We start from the raw sequence: 12,644 nt of genomic DNA, 5'->3' as shown, positions 1-12,644 counted from the left end.
AATATATATCTTTTTTTATAGAAGCTGGTGCATTTCACGGGCCAGTTATCTCATCTTTAGAACGAACAAACAAACAAACACTTGAAATGCCTCCGTTGGGTTGTGTGAGTATGCTGTTACGGAGGCTCTGCTGATGCAAGGCTGTGATAAGAGGCTGACAAGTGGAGCTTTACTTTGAGCTGCAGGTGAGAGGAGATCTACTCTGATCTACGTCTCTGTCGCACCGTAGTGTCGCTGGCGCTGCCGAGAATAGCAGATCTGCAAGCTCACCACGCGTCGCAGATCTGCTATACTCCGGCCTGTTTATTCTCGTCCTCGCACGACACCGACATTGTGACGGGGCATGGATTATATGATGTACACACACACACACGCGCGCGCGCGCGCGCACACACGCACGCACGCATCTCTGTTGATTACACTCAGCTTCTTCAAAAAGGAATGCATGCTAAGCAGTGTATGTGCACGTGCGTGTGCGCGTGTGTGTGTGTCTATGTGTCTGTGTACGTGTCTGTGTGCTTGTGTGCATGCGTGCGCGCGTGTGTGTTTGCAACAATTTACAGTGCACTAACTTAGGATGTGAATCCAGGGCAGCACTTCCAAACCCACTCTGCACCAAACAGCTAATTAGCAAGCAATCACAGAGAGCGTGCGTGCGTGCGTGCGTGCGTGCGTGCGTGCGTGCGTGTGTTGCGTTGCGTGCGTGCATGCGTCTGCGTCTGCGTGTGTGCGTTCAACACTGGCACCCTTTTTCATTGCTGGGCATTAGTGCGACAGGCAGCTTTGTGTTTGCGAGTGCCTTCCACAACACGCTCCTTATCACGCGCCTCTGCTGAGAGAGTTATGCATTCATTCGTCCCATTTCACAAGCGTTTGAAGATTGTTCCTCAATTATGAGACACTTCAACACAATAGCAAACCGGTATACAGTAGTTCTTAAGCTCTTTTTAACAGGAAATCGACCCTAATGGTAACCGGGATGTATTTATATCGTAACGTTGTAGGTCAATTTATCCCAGTGATTTAATTGTATAGTTTATTGCATACTTCAATGATAATGTGCGATAATGCATTTGAAGGTCTGACCTTAATTGCAAGTCCTCATTATATAGGCTTCCTTTTAACCACTTAAGAGCCTAAATGCTGTACTTAGTCAAATGGACCCGAGAGTTGGCAGGTGCACACGTCAGAATACCCTAACCGATTATATGTATTTGGCCCCAGGGGTGTCATATATAGGGCCCTATATATATGACTCCCCTGGGCCAATAGTATATAATCATGGGAGTCCTTGTTTGAGCACCACTGATACATCTTGTTTCAGAAAACGGTTAGGATTTAGAAGACCGTTGTTTTGGTGGTTACATACATTGTTATAATTTTGCTATTGAAAAATAGCAGATCTACAAGTTCATAGCGCGCCACCGAGTGGCGCGCTATGAACTTGTAGGTCTGCTATTTTTGAAAAATCATGAACATGTGGTGCAAAGCTTTGAATATATACTCTTTCAGAGCGAACGTTTTTAACTCAGATCTTTGCTTCTGGGAGGTGGTCCCTGAAACAACACATTTTCAGATGGGGGTCAGCGGCCGATTTCATATATTTTTGGGTGTCCTTGACATGAAATATTGAGAACCACTGATATAGAAAAATGGGAAAAAAATACATTTAAAAAAATATATTTTTTTTTAATTTCGAGGTCAGGCCTAAATGGGTTAATAGGTGTAAACTGGAGACCCCTGCATGCAGCCATGCTGTCCTCCCCTTGTACTCAGCCAGCTATTCAGATCACTGGCTGCGTCATTTTGCTCTCCGGGAACGGTGTATTCACGTGCTCTGAGTGACTGCAGAGACAGCTATAGTCTGAACGGTGTATTCACGTGCTCTGAGTGACTGCAGAGACAGCTATAGTCTGAACTGTGTATTCACGTGCTCTGAGTGACTGGAGAGACGGCTATAGTCTGAACTGTGTATTCACGTGCTCTGAGTGACTGCAGAGACGGCTATAGTCTGAACTGTGTATTCACGTGCTCTGAGTGACTGCAGAGACGGCTATAGTCTGAACTGTGTATTCACGTGCTCTGAGTGACTGCAGAGACAGCTATAGTCTGAACTGTGTATTCACGTGCTCTGAGTGACTGCAGAGACGGCTATAGTCTGAACTGTGTATTCACATGCTCTGAGTGACTGCAGAGACAGCTATAGTCTGAACTGTGTATTCACGTGCTCTGAGTGACTGCAGAGACAGCTATAGTCTGAACTGTGTATTCACGTGCTCTGAGTGACTGCAGAGACGGCTATAGTCTGAACTGTGTATTCACGTGCTCTTAGTGACTGCAGAGACAGCTATAGTCTGAACTGTGTATTCACGTGCTCTGAGTGACTGCAGAGACAGCTATAGTCTGAACTGTGTATTCACGTGCTCTGAGTGACTGGAGAGACGGCTATAGTCTGAACTGTGTATTCACGTGCTCTGAGTGACTGCAGAGACGGCTATAGTCGGCGAGGAGAAAACATCCTTTGTTACATGTGATTACTGTATTCTTGCTGTAAAACAATGGGGGAGGCAGCTGCACGCTCACGTTTAAAAGTTTCAGAGCGACGCCAGGCAGGGACATTTTAATGATCGCCTGGAGATGGAGTTTAACTACAATTAAAAGTTACGTTTAATCCCCCCCCCCCCAATCAGAGCTTGCTTGTGAAGTATTATAATGTTTTTTATTTGGCTAATTATAGGATTTAAATTAAATGTCAAAAGGACAAAATAGCGGATTACACCAGGGGTTCTCAAAGTGGTGTCCGGGGACCCCCTTAAAGGAACCAAACGGGTCCATTTGGTTCCTTATGGACCCCCTGGGAGCCTTGAAGGTGTCCATAAGGAACCAAATCCACTTGGTTCGATTTGAACACCATCAGAGTTATGGGGCTGACGACGGTCCCAAAAACTAATTCCATGATTTGGAAAAAAACAATTACGTCGCAGCTCAGTGGCGTGCACAGACATTTAGAGGGGCAGGTGCTCAGGTGGAAAAAGGGCACCCTGTGCAGTGCGTGGAACCGGCCGGTTGCCTTAACCCATTTAGGCCTGACGTCGAAATAAAATAAAAAGTATTCTGATTTTCACGATAAAAAAAAAAAAATCGTTCATGCGCGGTCCGGTCACTTCCCTGTTTACCGCTGCAGAAAGAATCCCTCGTCTCTCCTAATCCAGGGCGCTGTCCGTGGTTTTCATCTGATGGATATACTAAGCTCTTCATTTCTGACTTCATTTCCCACCTGCCTCTCGTTCAAAAATATGAACGCGATGGATTATTTAGCGATATTATGGAAACGAGAGCAAGGTAAGCAAGCAAAAGAATATCTCCGTTTTTTCCCCCGTTTTTGCTCTCCAGAGGGCAAGGGCCATGGTGGTGGACCCGTGTCTACAGTATCTGTGCACGCCACTGTCGCACACCTGTCACAGACACCTGTGCAAAGCAAAGTTCAGTCAGGAAACTATCAGTGCAGTTCATTGGGATGCCGGCGTGTCCCAGTGGAACTGGGAGCTTGTGTTGGGACTCAGTTGAGTGGAGTCGTGCACACTGGGGTAGTTAACAACCATCAATCACTGTCTATTGTTTTCTTACTGCGTCAAATGAGCTGGTGGTGCAGCACTAAGCTATAAGGAGAGTGTGACACGGTACAGATACAGAATAAAATGTGTGTGGATTTGTATTGAGGACAACACCCTTAAAAAAAGAACAATGCACGTTGCATGGAATTGCTAAACCTGGTTCGTTCGCTCACGGCTCGGGGGGCACATAAGCAACAGATAAAGATGACTCTGTTTGGACTTACAACGTAGCTACACAGAGCATAGCTATCCATCTCACCCAACGCTCCTATAACAAAGCTCGACATCATGTTCTGTGTCTGCCGTTTAGCTGATGCTCACTATGTCTTCTTCCATTGGAAACCTACCTGGCCTGAACTCACCCCATCCATCTCTTTCAGGCAGCTATAGTTAGCAGAGTATACATGCTCTGAAAGACTGAGTCATCCCCTGTCAGTCAGCCCCTCTCTCTCTCTCTCTCTAGTAATGTTTCTTAGCAATCTCAGTATTGATGTCAAACCACATTAAGCCTAGGGTATAAGGGGATAACCACAATGCAAGATAGCAATTATGTGCTTAAAGGAGATGCACGGAATTACGAGCGTGCACACACACACGCACACACGGACGCAAGCACGCACGCACGCACTCTGAGGACGCCTCTGAGGACGCCATGTCGGTCACAATTCTCTAACACACACAAACAGCTCCTACCCCTGGGTGCAGTTGACGTGGCAAGGGTGGCACTCGTTGTTGGCCTTGGCGAACTTGAATATGAAGCTGTTGGCGCCCTGTACGCCGTCCGGACACTTGTCCACACAGTTGGGACCGTCCTTGAAGTGGAGACACCTCACGCACTGGTCAGGACCCTGGAGGAGAGACAGGGTGAAATAACACAGTTAGTCCTTGAAGTGGAGACACCTCACCACTGGTCAGGACCCTGGAGGGGAGAGACAGGGTGAAATAAAACAGTTAGTCCTTGAAGTGGAGACACCTCACCACTGGTCAGGACCCTGGCAGGGAGACAGGGTGAAACAACAGTTAGCGCCCCCTTGTGGCCCCTGGAAGAATAAAAACAACAAACATTTTTTTTCTTTTTTTTTGGTTGTGGGGGGTCCCAGATATAAATGGCATTAAATGGGACTCAGTAGCCTATGCATGTCAAACTGGGCATCCTTTTCAAATGGGGTCTTGCCCTAAAAAGACCTCGACCTCGCGCGTGCGGACTCGGCCCCCAGCCTGGTACCCTAGTCAAAATATGGCCCTTGAGGAAAATGTATTGGGGAACCCCGAGTTAGTCCTTGAAGTGGAGACACCTCACCACTGGGCAGGACCCTGGTGAGGAGACACAGTGAAACAACACAGTTAGATATCGGAAAGCCGGTTCAGATTTGGCATCACAGTTTGGTTCGGGAATCTCTGTGCAACTGAGGTCCAAACAGTTCAGATTGGTGCAGGCTGCAGGGAAGATCATAGGGGTAAGACAACTCCCCTCTCTGCAGTCTATTCATGAGCAGGCCACACTAAAACAGGCTAAAACAATTGTTAGTGTTGTTACCCATGTTTGAAACGGAAGAGTTTGTACTTCTGCCCTCTGGGAGAAGGTAGAAAAAACCAAAGTGGAAGTACATCAGGTTTAAAGAATGGTGTGTATACCAGCTAAAATACTAAAATGTTGAACGAGGCTCTGATACAGCAGTGACTGTGAGAGGTCAGATTATCCACACTGTACGGTATGTGTAGTGCTGCGTCTCCCTCTGTTGTGTATTTTTGTTTGTCACTGATGTTTTATGTATGGCTGCAGCTGCGGTGAAAGCCTGAGACCAATTCTCAATGTGGACAATGACGTTTACCTTGACCTTGATATAGGACAGTGGTTCTCAAACCCTTTTCATGCCAGGAACGTCCATCCACAAGAGAAGATTTTGTTTTTTTTAAACAGAATACAAATCTAAACATTTTAGATGTAGCACTGTGCCATTCTACTGTATATATCTGCTATTTTTGAATAGCCAACGTATAAATGGATAAAGTGGTTACAATAATTGTGATGCTGTGTTAAGGCGGTCGTGCTGTGCGGGCTCTTTCCTCCTTGTTGTGATCGACAAGCGATTACACCGTTTTAAAAGTGTATTTTCATGACAAAGGAACTATCAAGTCGGCACAGTCAGTGGCTCTTCAAAGGTTAGTGAAAATACGGCAGGGAGTTCTTGGAACACGATTGTTTTAATCACGGCATTAAAACGGTTGAATCATTTTAGCAACCCCCTCCCCCGAGTCCCCGGACCCCACTTTGAGAACCCATGATTGAGGTAGATCAGGCAGGCAGGCCAAATAGGAAGTATGTGAACCACAATTAAACTGAGATGCTCTATTGAGATGATATATTGCAACGGGGGGAACTATTACGTTAATTAAGAGTAAACAATTGGCCGGTCATTTCTGCTCTACGTGGATCAATAAGCTGCATTAAGAATTAAATATGACTCGGGACACTATAGAGATGCTGAATCATGGATATATCACCACACATCCGAGTACAAGAGGCAATTTATTAGCCACATCATTTCGTTCTACTGCCAGCGCAGGGCTGGACTGGCCACAGGGCATACCGGGCATTGTTTTGACAGGCAGGCAGGCCAATAGGCGGCAGGCCACCAGGAAAGGTCCGGGCGTGCTGCCATTCTGCCATCATGATAATGTCACTGTACCTGTATCAGTGAGTGACAAATAAACCCTCTACAAAAGGGTTGTGTAGTCGTCTGTTGGTTTGTATCATTTATGTTGTTCTTTAAAAGTGGTGGTATTAGGGGCTGGTTTGTGTGTGTGCCGCGCCGGAGTGGGGCGGTAGAGTTTCTGCTATATCTGCGTGCTGGTTGTGGTGGTTGGGCCGTTCTGGGCCAAATTCACGCGAAAATGCCCAGGGCCGAATTTCTGCCCCAGTCCAGGACTGTGCACCTCCCCCCCCCCACGCATCACGTCCGTGCACCTCACATCACGTGTCTGTGCGTTCACAAACATGCAGCGGCGTGTACCACTACTGTACCCACAGAGCAGTGAACACAGTGTTTATTAATAAACACGGCATGAATCTGTGAGAGGGAAGTGAGCTGTCCGTCACCTTCCTGTTCACATCGTTATGAAGCCACACTGCACATCCTGCTGTCAGAAACCACAAGACAAGCACATCTGACACGCCTCGCTCCCCCCTCCCTCCCCCCAGTTATGCAAATACTGTACATCTGACACGCCTCCCTCCCCCCTCCCTCCCCCCCGTTATGCAAATACTGTACCCCTCCCTCCCCCCCGTTATACAGATACTGTACCAACCCCGCTTACAATCTGGCGTATATATATTTACAAACGCGAGCGCGCAGGCGTGTGTGTGAATGTACAGTATACAGTGATGCTTCCAGACCGGGCTCCGGGCTCTTTGCACTCAGGCTGGTTTGGATCTCTGGCTGGAATTTTGCTTGTAGAAAATGTGCTTGTGGAATTGTGCAAAAAGAAATCTTACTGGCTGGTCTGCCATGGGATTTGCTCCCGGAGGAGGATGACCTGTGCGGACTTTAGTGACGGCCTTCTCTCCTTTAGGCCATCATTTCAGGGTTTTCTTTTTTTTTTCTCTGTACCATTTTAAATTAAATGCGTACTGTATTCGGCATTCCCAGGGTATCGGGATCTCGCAGAGAGCGAGCATGATCAAACACGACATGAGGAGCTGAGCAAACACGGAGCTGGCGTGATCAAACATGACTTCAGAGCAAAGCACAGAGGCGTCATCTTCACCCGGGTGGACTTTTATGTATTTATGTTTTGCATAAATGGCTGAACAGGCTTTTATAGCAGACGTTCTCACGCTGCAGTGTCACACTGCGAGACGAGTCTGGGACAGCTAGGTGTGCTATTTTCGATAAAAAAAAGTGGATAAAGTGTTTGAAAATGATTGTGGTATGCTGTATATTAACACATTTAGCTGGGGACCCCCCGTGGAACCCCCTCAAGGACCCCTGGGGGTCCATTACCCCTTCCAAAATGTATCCTGGCATCCCCATCATAATAGGCGTTTGTGCAGACGTAAGTGCTACTGCTGTGCATGTGTCTGCACGTGTGCGTGTGCGTGTGCGTGTGCATGTGCATGTGCATGTGCATGTGCATGTGCATGTGCATGTGCATGTGCATGTGCATGTGCATGTGCATGTGCATGTGCATGTGCATGTGCATGTGCATGTGCATGTGCATGTGCATGTGCATGTGCATGTGCACGTGCGGCATTTTGAAGGGGAAATTTGAACATTTGCCAGAGAGGCCCTGATGTGAGTCTCCTGACTTCACGGAAGGTCAGAAAGCAAACTTTTGTTTGTGCCAGTGTGTGAGTTTGAGAACCATGCACGCCTGTTCCTGTGTGTATGTGCGTGCACTGCACTGCACTGCACTGCACAGCACACACACACACACACACACACACACACACACACACCTCAAAAAACCCTGCATTCGGGCATGCAGTTTTTTGGCGTGCGCTCACGCCTGCCCGCCCGCCTTAAGCATACCTCCTGAAGCGTTGAGAGCAGTTTGTCATTAAACTCATTAACCTAGCTTTCTCCTTCGCTAACAGATTACCCAATATATCTTCGGGAATTTCTCGCCCAAGAAGAGAGAAAAAAAATCCCATTTTTCTTTTTATTTAACTCCTCATAATAAGTCGAGAAGCCTTTTTTTACGAGGAGCAAAAGTGGTCACTGAAGACGGAGAGAGAGGGAAACGTTCTGGTTAAAAGTAGGGCTGTCAAAAAAAATCGATTCGAGTTAGAATCGCGATTCTAATGCCGTCCGATTCAGAATCGATTCTCATTTTCTTGCACAAATGTACCTGTACCTGACAGGTACATTTTGCAAAAAAAAAAAATATTGCCATTATGGCCTGGGTTTCTGCATAGTGCATTTACTACCAGCTAAGCTAAGCCTGCCAATTGTATTTATTTTACACCTGTTTTAATACTAATGTATTGTTCTGGTATTGAGTGAGAAGAGATTTTGTAACTTTTGTACTGGTTCAAATTTGTGCAAGCTAAATAAATGAGACATGTTCTTACTCTTGGATTTAACCTTTGTGTGTTTAAAACATTCAGTTGATAAAACCTTTACAATTATACAAGCTTTTTACTAAATGTACTCTGCTTTCATGCCAGAAGACTGGAGTAGATCATGCTAAAATTCTATTTAATTGTTTTTAATAAAATAAAAAAAAAACTGCTTTAGAATCGGAAAAAAATCTTTTTTGAATCGAGAATCGTAAAAATCGAAAAGATCGTTTTTGAATCGAATCGTCACCCCAAGAATGGGAATCGAATGGAATCGTGGGACACCTAAAGATTCGCAGCCCTAGTTAAAAGGTTGTGCGGTCGAGTGGCTCTCTCTCACCTGGCCGAGGCACGTGGCGCTGCCGTCGTCCATCTTGTCACACTGGCCGTCACACTCCAGACACAACGAGTCGTTGGCAAACTCACGCACATCCCTGTGGGGGGGGAGGGGGGGGGAGAGAGAGAGAGAGGGGAGATTAGAATAGACCAAGAAGCTGGCTAGTTGCATACAAATATAGATTAGCTTGTACTGTAGATAGATTGGTTGATTGATTGATTGATTGATTGACCGATCGAGGCCTAGAAAATTAAGGATTTTGTTTTAAAATAATATTGTACCAGCCGGGCGCCTGATGGAGGTGAAAGGAACAAGGAACTGGTTGGAATAACGTGTTCCACGCGCTACGTCCAACCAGGGAAACTCCCCCCTGTCAGGTGTAAAGGAGCAACTTGGACACTCAGGCATGAAGGAAGCATGAGTTCAAGTCCGTTGCTCTCCCCATGTCCCCCATATATGGGGACTAGGTTGGTGGAGGGTGTGTAGAGCCCAGGATCACATTACATGATTGACACAGGGGTGAAAAATGGGTTACAATATCGTGGGATAAAAAATATTAAAGAAAAAAGAAAATAATATTGTACCAGAGTAAGACGGTGGCGAGAAAGAGAGATGGAGTGTGAAGAAAGAGAGCGATAGAAAGAGAGAGTATACACAATATTATACAATAAGCCATTATGTATAATAGATTTAAGAGCAGAGTCACACTGAAATATTGATCGGTATATGGCCTACAGAAACGACATGTTGTAGTGCGGCGGGGACGGAACGCGCCCAGCCCAGAAGAGGAGACATTCCTCTCAGTTCTTCCACAAAGCCCTCGGGTGACGTTCCCCAGCTAGACCTTAAGGTAAAAGTCTATTCTCGAACCTGGGAAGCCACTCAGGTCCCCAGTTTATCTCTAAAATGCACTTTGTGCCATTGTAATAACGCAATGTACCCTGAATTTAACTGGGGTAACGCTATCCTACACTCACGAACCGCCAGTAATGTGATCCTGGCGGTTTTCACCTCACTTTTTTCACCTACGTTTTAATATAACTCTTAGCTCGCCTGGCTCTCTGTGTGTGTGTGTGTGTGTGTGTGTGTGTGTGTGTGTGTGTGTGTGTGTGTGTGTGGGCTCACGCGTGCGTGTCATGATTTAGTGTGTAATATAATGCCTGACAGCCTCCAGTGCTTCTCCCATAGACAGGAGGTAAACAACGGAGGAGGATATTGGGGTTTTAGGCATCAGATTTAGTGAGAGGCCACCCATGAGCCCCGCAGGCCACTGAAGCCTATTGAACCGCTGTGTGTGTATGCGCGCGCATGTGTGTGTGTGTGTGTGTGTGTGTGTGTGTGTGTGTGTGTGTGTGTGGCCGTGCTCTGGTATCTTTACGTGCCTCTGCCTTCATTGATGGTCCACAGCGGCAGACAGAGGAATATAGGAGTGGAGTGACATGCAGCAAAGGTTCAGTCTAGCTGGGGAATGGAACCCAGGACCCTGCTGTCAGGCACCAGAACCCAGGACCCTGCCAACAGGCTCCAGAACCCAGGACCCTGCCAACAGGCTCCAGAACCCAGGACCCTGCTGTCAGGCACCAGAACCCAGGACCCTGCTGTCAGGCACCAGAACCCAGGACCCTGCTGTCAAGGCACCAGAACCCCAGGACCCTGCCGTCAGGCACCAGAACCCAGGACCCTGCTGTCAGGCACCAGAACCCAGGACCCTGCCGCCAGGCACCAGAACCCAGGACCCTGCTGTCAGGCACCAGAACCCAGGACCCTGCCGTCAGGCACCAGAACCCAGGACCCTGCTGTCAGGCACCATAACCCAGGGCCCTGCCAACAGGCACCAGAACCCAGGACCCTGCTGTCATGCACTAGAACCCAGGGCCCTGCCAACAGGCACCAGAACCCAGGACCCTGCTGTCAGGCACCAGAACCCAGGACCCTGCTGTCAGGCACCAGAACCCAGGACCCTGCTGTCAGGCAGCAGAACCCAGGGCCCTGCTGTCAGGCAGCAGAACCCAGGACCCTGCTGTCAGGCACCAGAACCCAGAACCCTGCTGTCAGGCACCAGAACCCAGGACCCTGCCGTCAGGCACCAGAACCCAGGACCCTGCCGTCAGGCACCAGCGCCTACGTGTTAAGACGCACAGGTTTCAGGGTTTCCATGGTGTTCCGTACACAGTGACGGAAAGTACAGATATCATATTCACGTATACTTCAGAACAACTCTGAGGTACTTTTGCTTTACACATAACTGTGTTTGCTCATATCCACTACAATTATTTGACAGCTTTGGTTACAAAGAAAGAGCGGATTTGTCGCAGACCTGGTGACGAGGCCGTCGCGTTATGATGATGAAACCGCAAATCAAGCCATGCTCTGGGCTGCTAGGGCTTCTGGGAAAATGAGTTCAATGCAAGTGAACGACTGAACGTGGGTTTGTTTGGACTACAACATGCTGTGGAGGCTGTTCTTATTGTAATGGCGGCGTGCTTTTCTCTTCAACAACAAACCATCTGACTATCGATCAAAGCTGCAAATACTTTGGCGTACAGTATGCTCCAAAGGTAATAAGACAATCTAGGCAGCGTGGAATATTGGATTAAATAGCGGGGAACACGGGTTATGCAGTAGAACTGTTAACAACTTAACCCCTATTTTATACTGTACTTCGCTGAGAATGCTTCACGATGTAAATCGACTATTTAAAGTAGTAGCAGTAGTATTATATTTTGATGACAATACCTTTACTCTGGTAAAAAGTTCAATTCAGTCATGTCACAGTATGTGCAACAGTGTACTGTAAAATAAACAATACAACTAAATAGTATTGCTACCTTTACTCAAGTAAAAAAGTCTCAGTACTTTTCACCATCACTGCGTATGGGTTTTTTTTTTTTTTTTTTTTTTTAAGATATTTTTTTTGCGGCTTACGCCTTTTATTGATTTTTTAAGGGACAGACAGTAGGCTGACAGGAAACGGGAGAGAGATGGGGGGATGACATGCAGTAAAGGCCGTGTCGGGTCCGGGAGTCGAACCCGCGGCACACTGCGACTGGATTACCAGTCCGGTGCCCAGACCGTTACGCTACGGCCTGGGCCTGCGTATGGGTTTTTGTTTTCTGTCTGCGTGCCTGAGGGCCCACCGCATGTTCCTCTGTGTGTGTGTGTGTGTGTGTGTGTGTGTGTGTGTGTGTGTGTGTGTGTGCGCGTGTGCGTGTCTGTGTGTGTGCGCGGGTGCGTGTCCCATCGACAGATTCTTGTGTTGTTTGTGTCAGCATCAGAAGCCTTTGAAGTGCACGTCTCCGGCGGTCGTCAATAACAGCCGCCGTCCATCAAAAACACTTTTCACATCAGAGCGATCGATTGGCACACACACACACACACACACACACACACACACACACACACACACACACACACACACACACACACACACACACACACACACACACACACACACACACACACACACACACACACACACACACACACACACACACACACACACACACACACACACACACACGCCGTTACACTTTCTCACAAAGAAAGAAAGTGTGAGCGGTTCACCACCGCATGAACTGTATCATCCCTATTCCGGGGTGCGGACAGTTTGGGGAAAAATAGCAGATCTACA

General features: G+C 47.4%; 1 protein-coding gene across 1 annotated transcript in view; it reads right to left on the bottom strand.

Annotated features, from left to right (window-relative positions):
• Positions 1 to 12,644, bottom strand: part of LOC310853982 (receptor tyrosine-protein kinase erbB-4-like) — a gene marked incomplete at its 3' end in the record, with an annotated part of 499,617 nt that overhangs the window by 114,040 nt on the left and 372,933 nt on the right. The window contains exons 14-15 of the mRNA XM_083758457.1: positions 9,017 to 9,110; positions 4,308 to 4,462 (exon numbers count right to left, since the gene is read on the bottom strand). Of these exons, the coding sequence (XP_083614583.1) occupies positions 4,308 to 4,462; positions 9,017 to 9,110 (249 nt within the window). The remainder of the gene's footprint in view (positions 1 to 4,307; positions 4,463 to 9,016; positions 9,111 to 12,644) is intronic.

The sequence above is a fragment of the Protomyctophum parallelum genome (genome assembly GCF_964188405.1).
Source record: "Protomyctophum parallelum genome assembly, chromosome: 23".
Taxonomy (NCBI): domain Eukaryota; kingdom Metazoa; phylum Chordata; class Actinopteri; order Myctophiformes; family Myctophidae; genus Protomyctophum; species Protomyctophum parallelum.
This window is presented reverse-complemented; position numbering and strand designations above follow the sequence as displayed.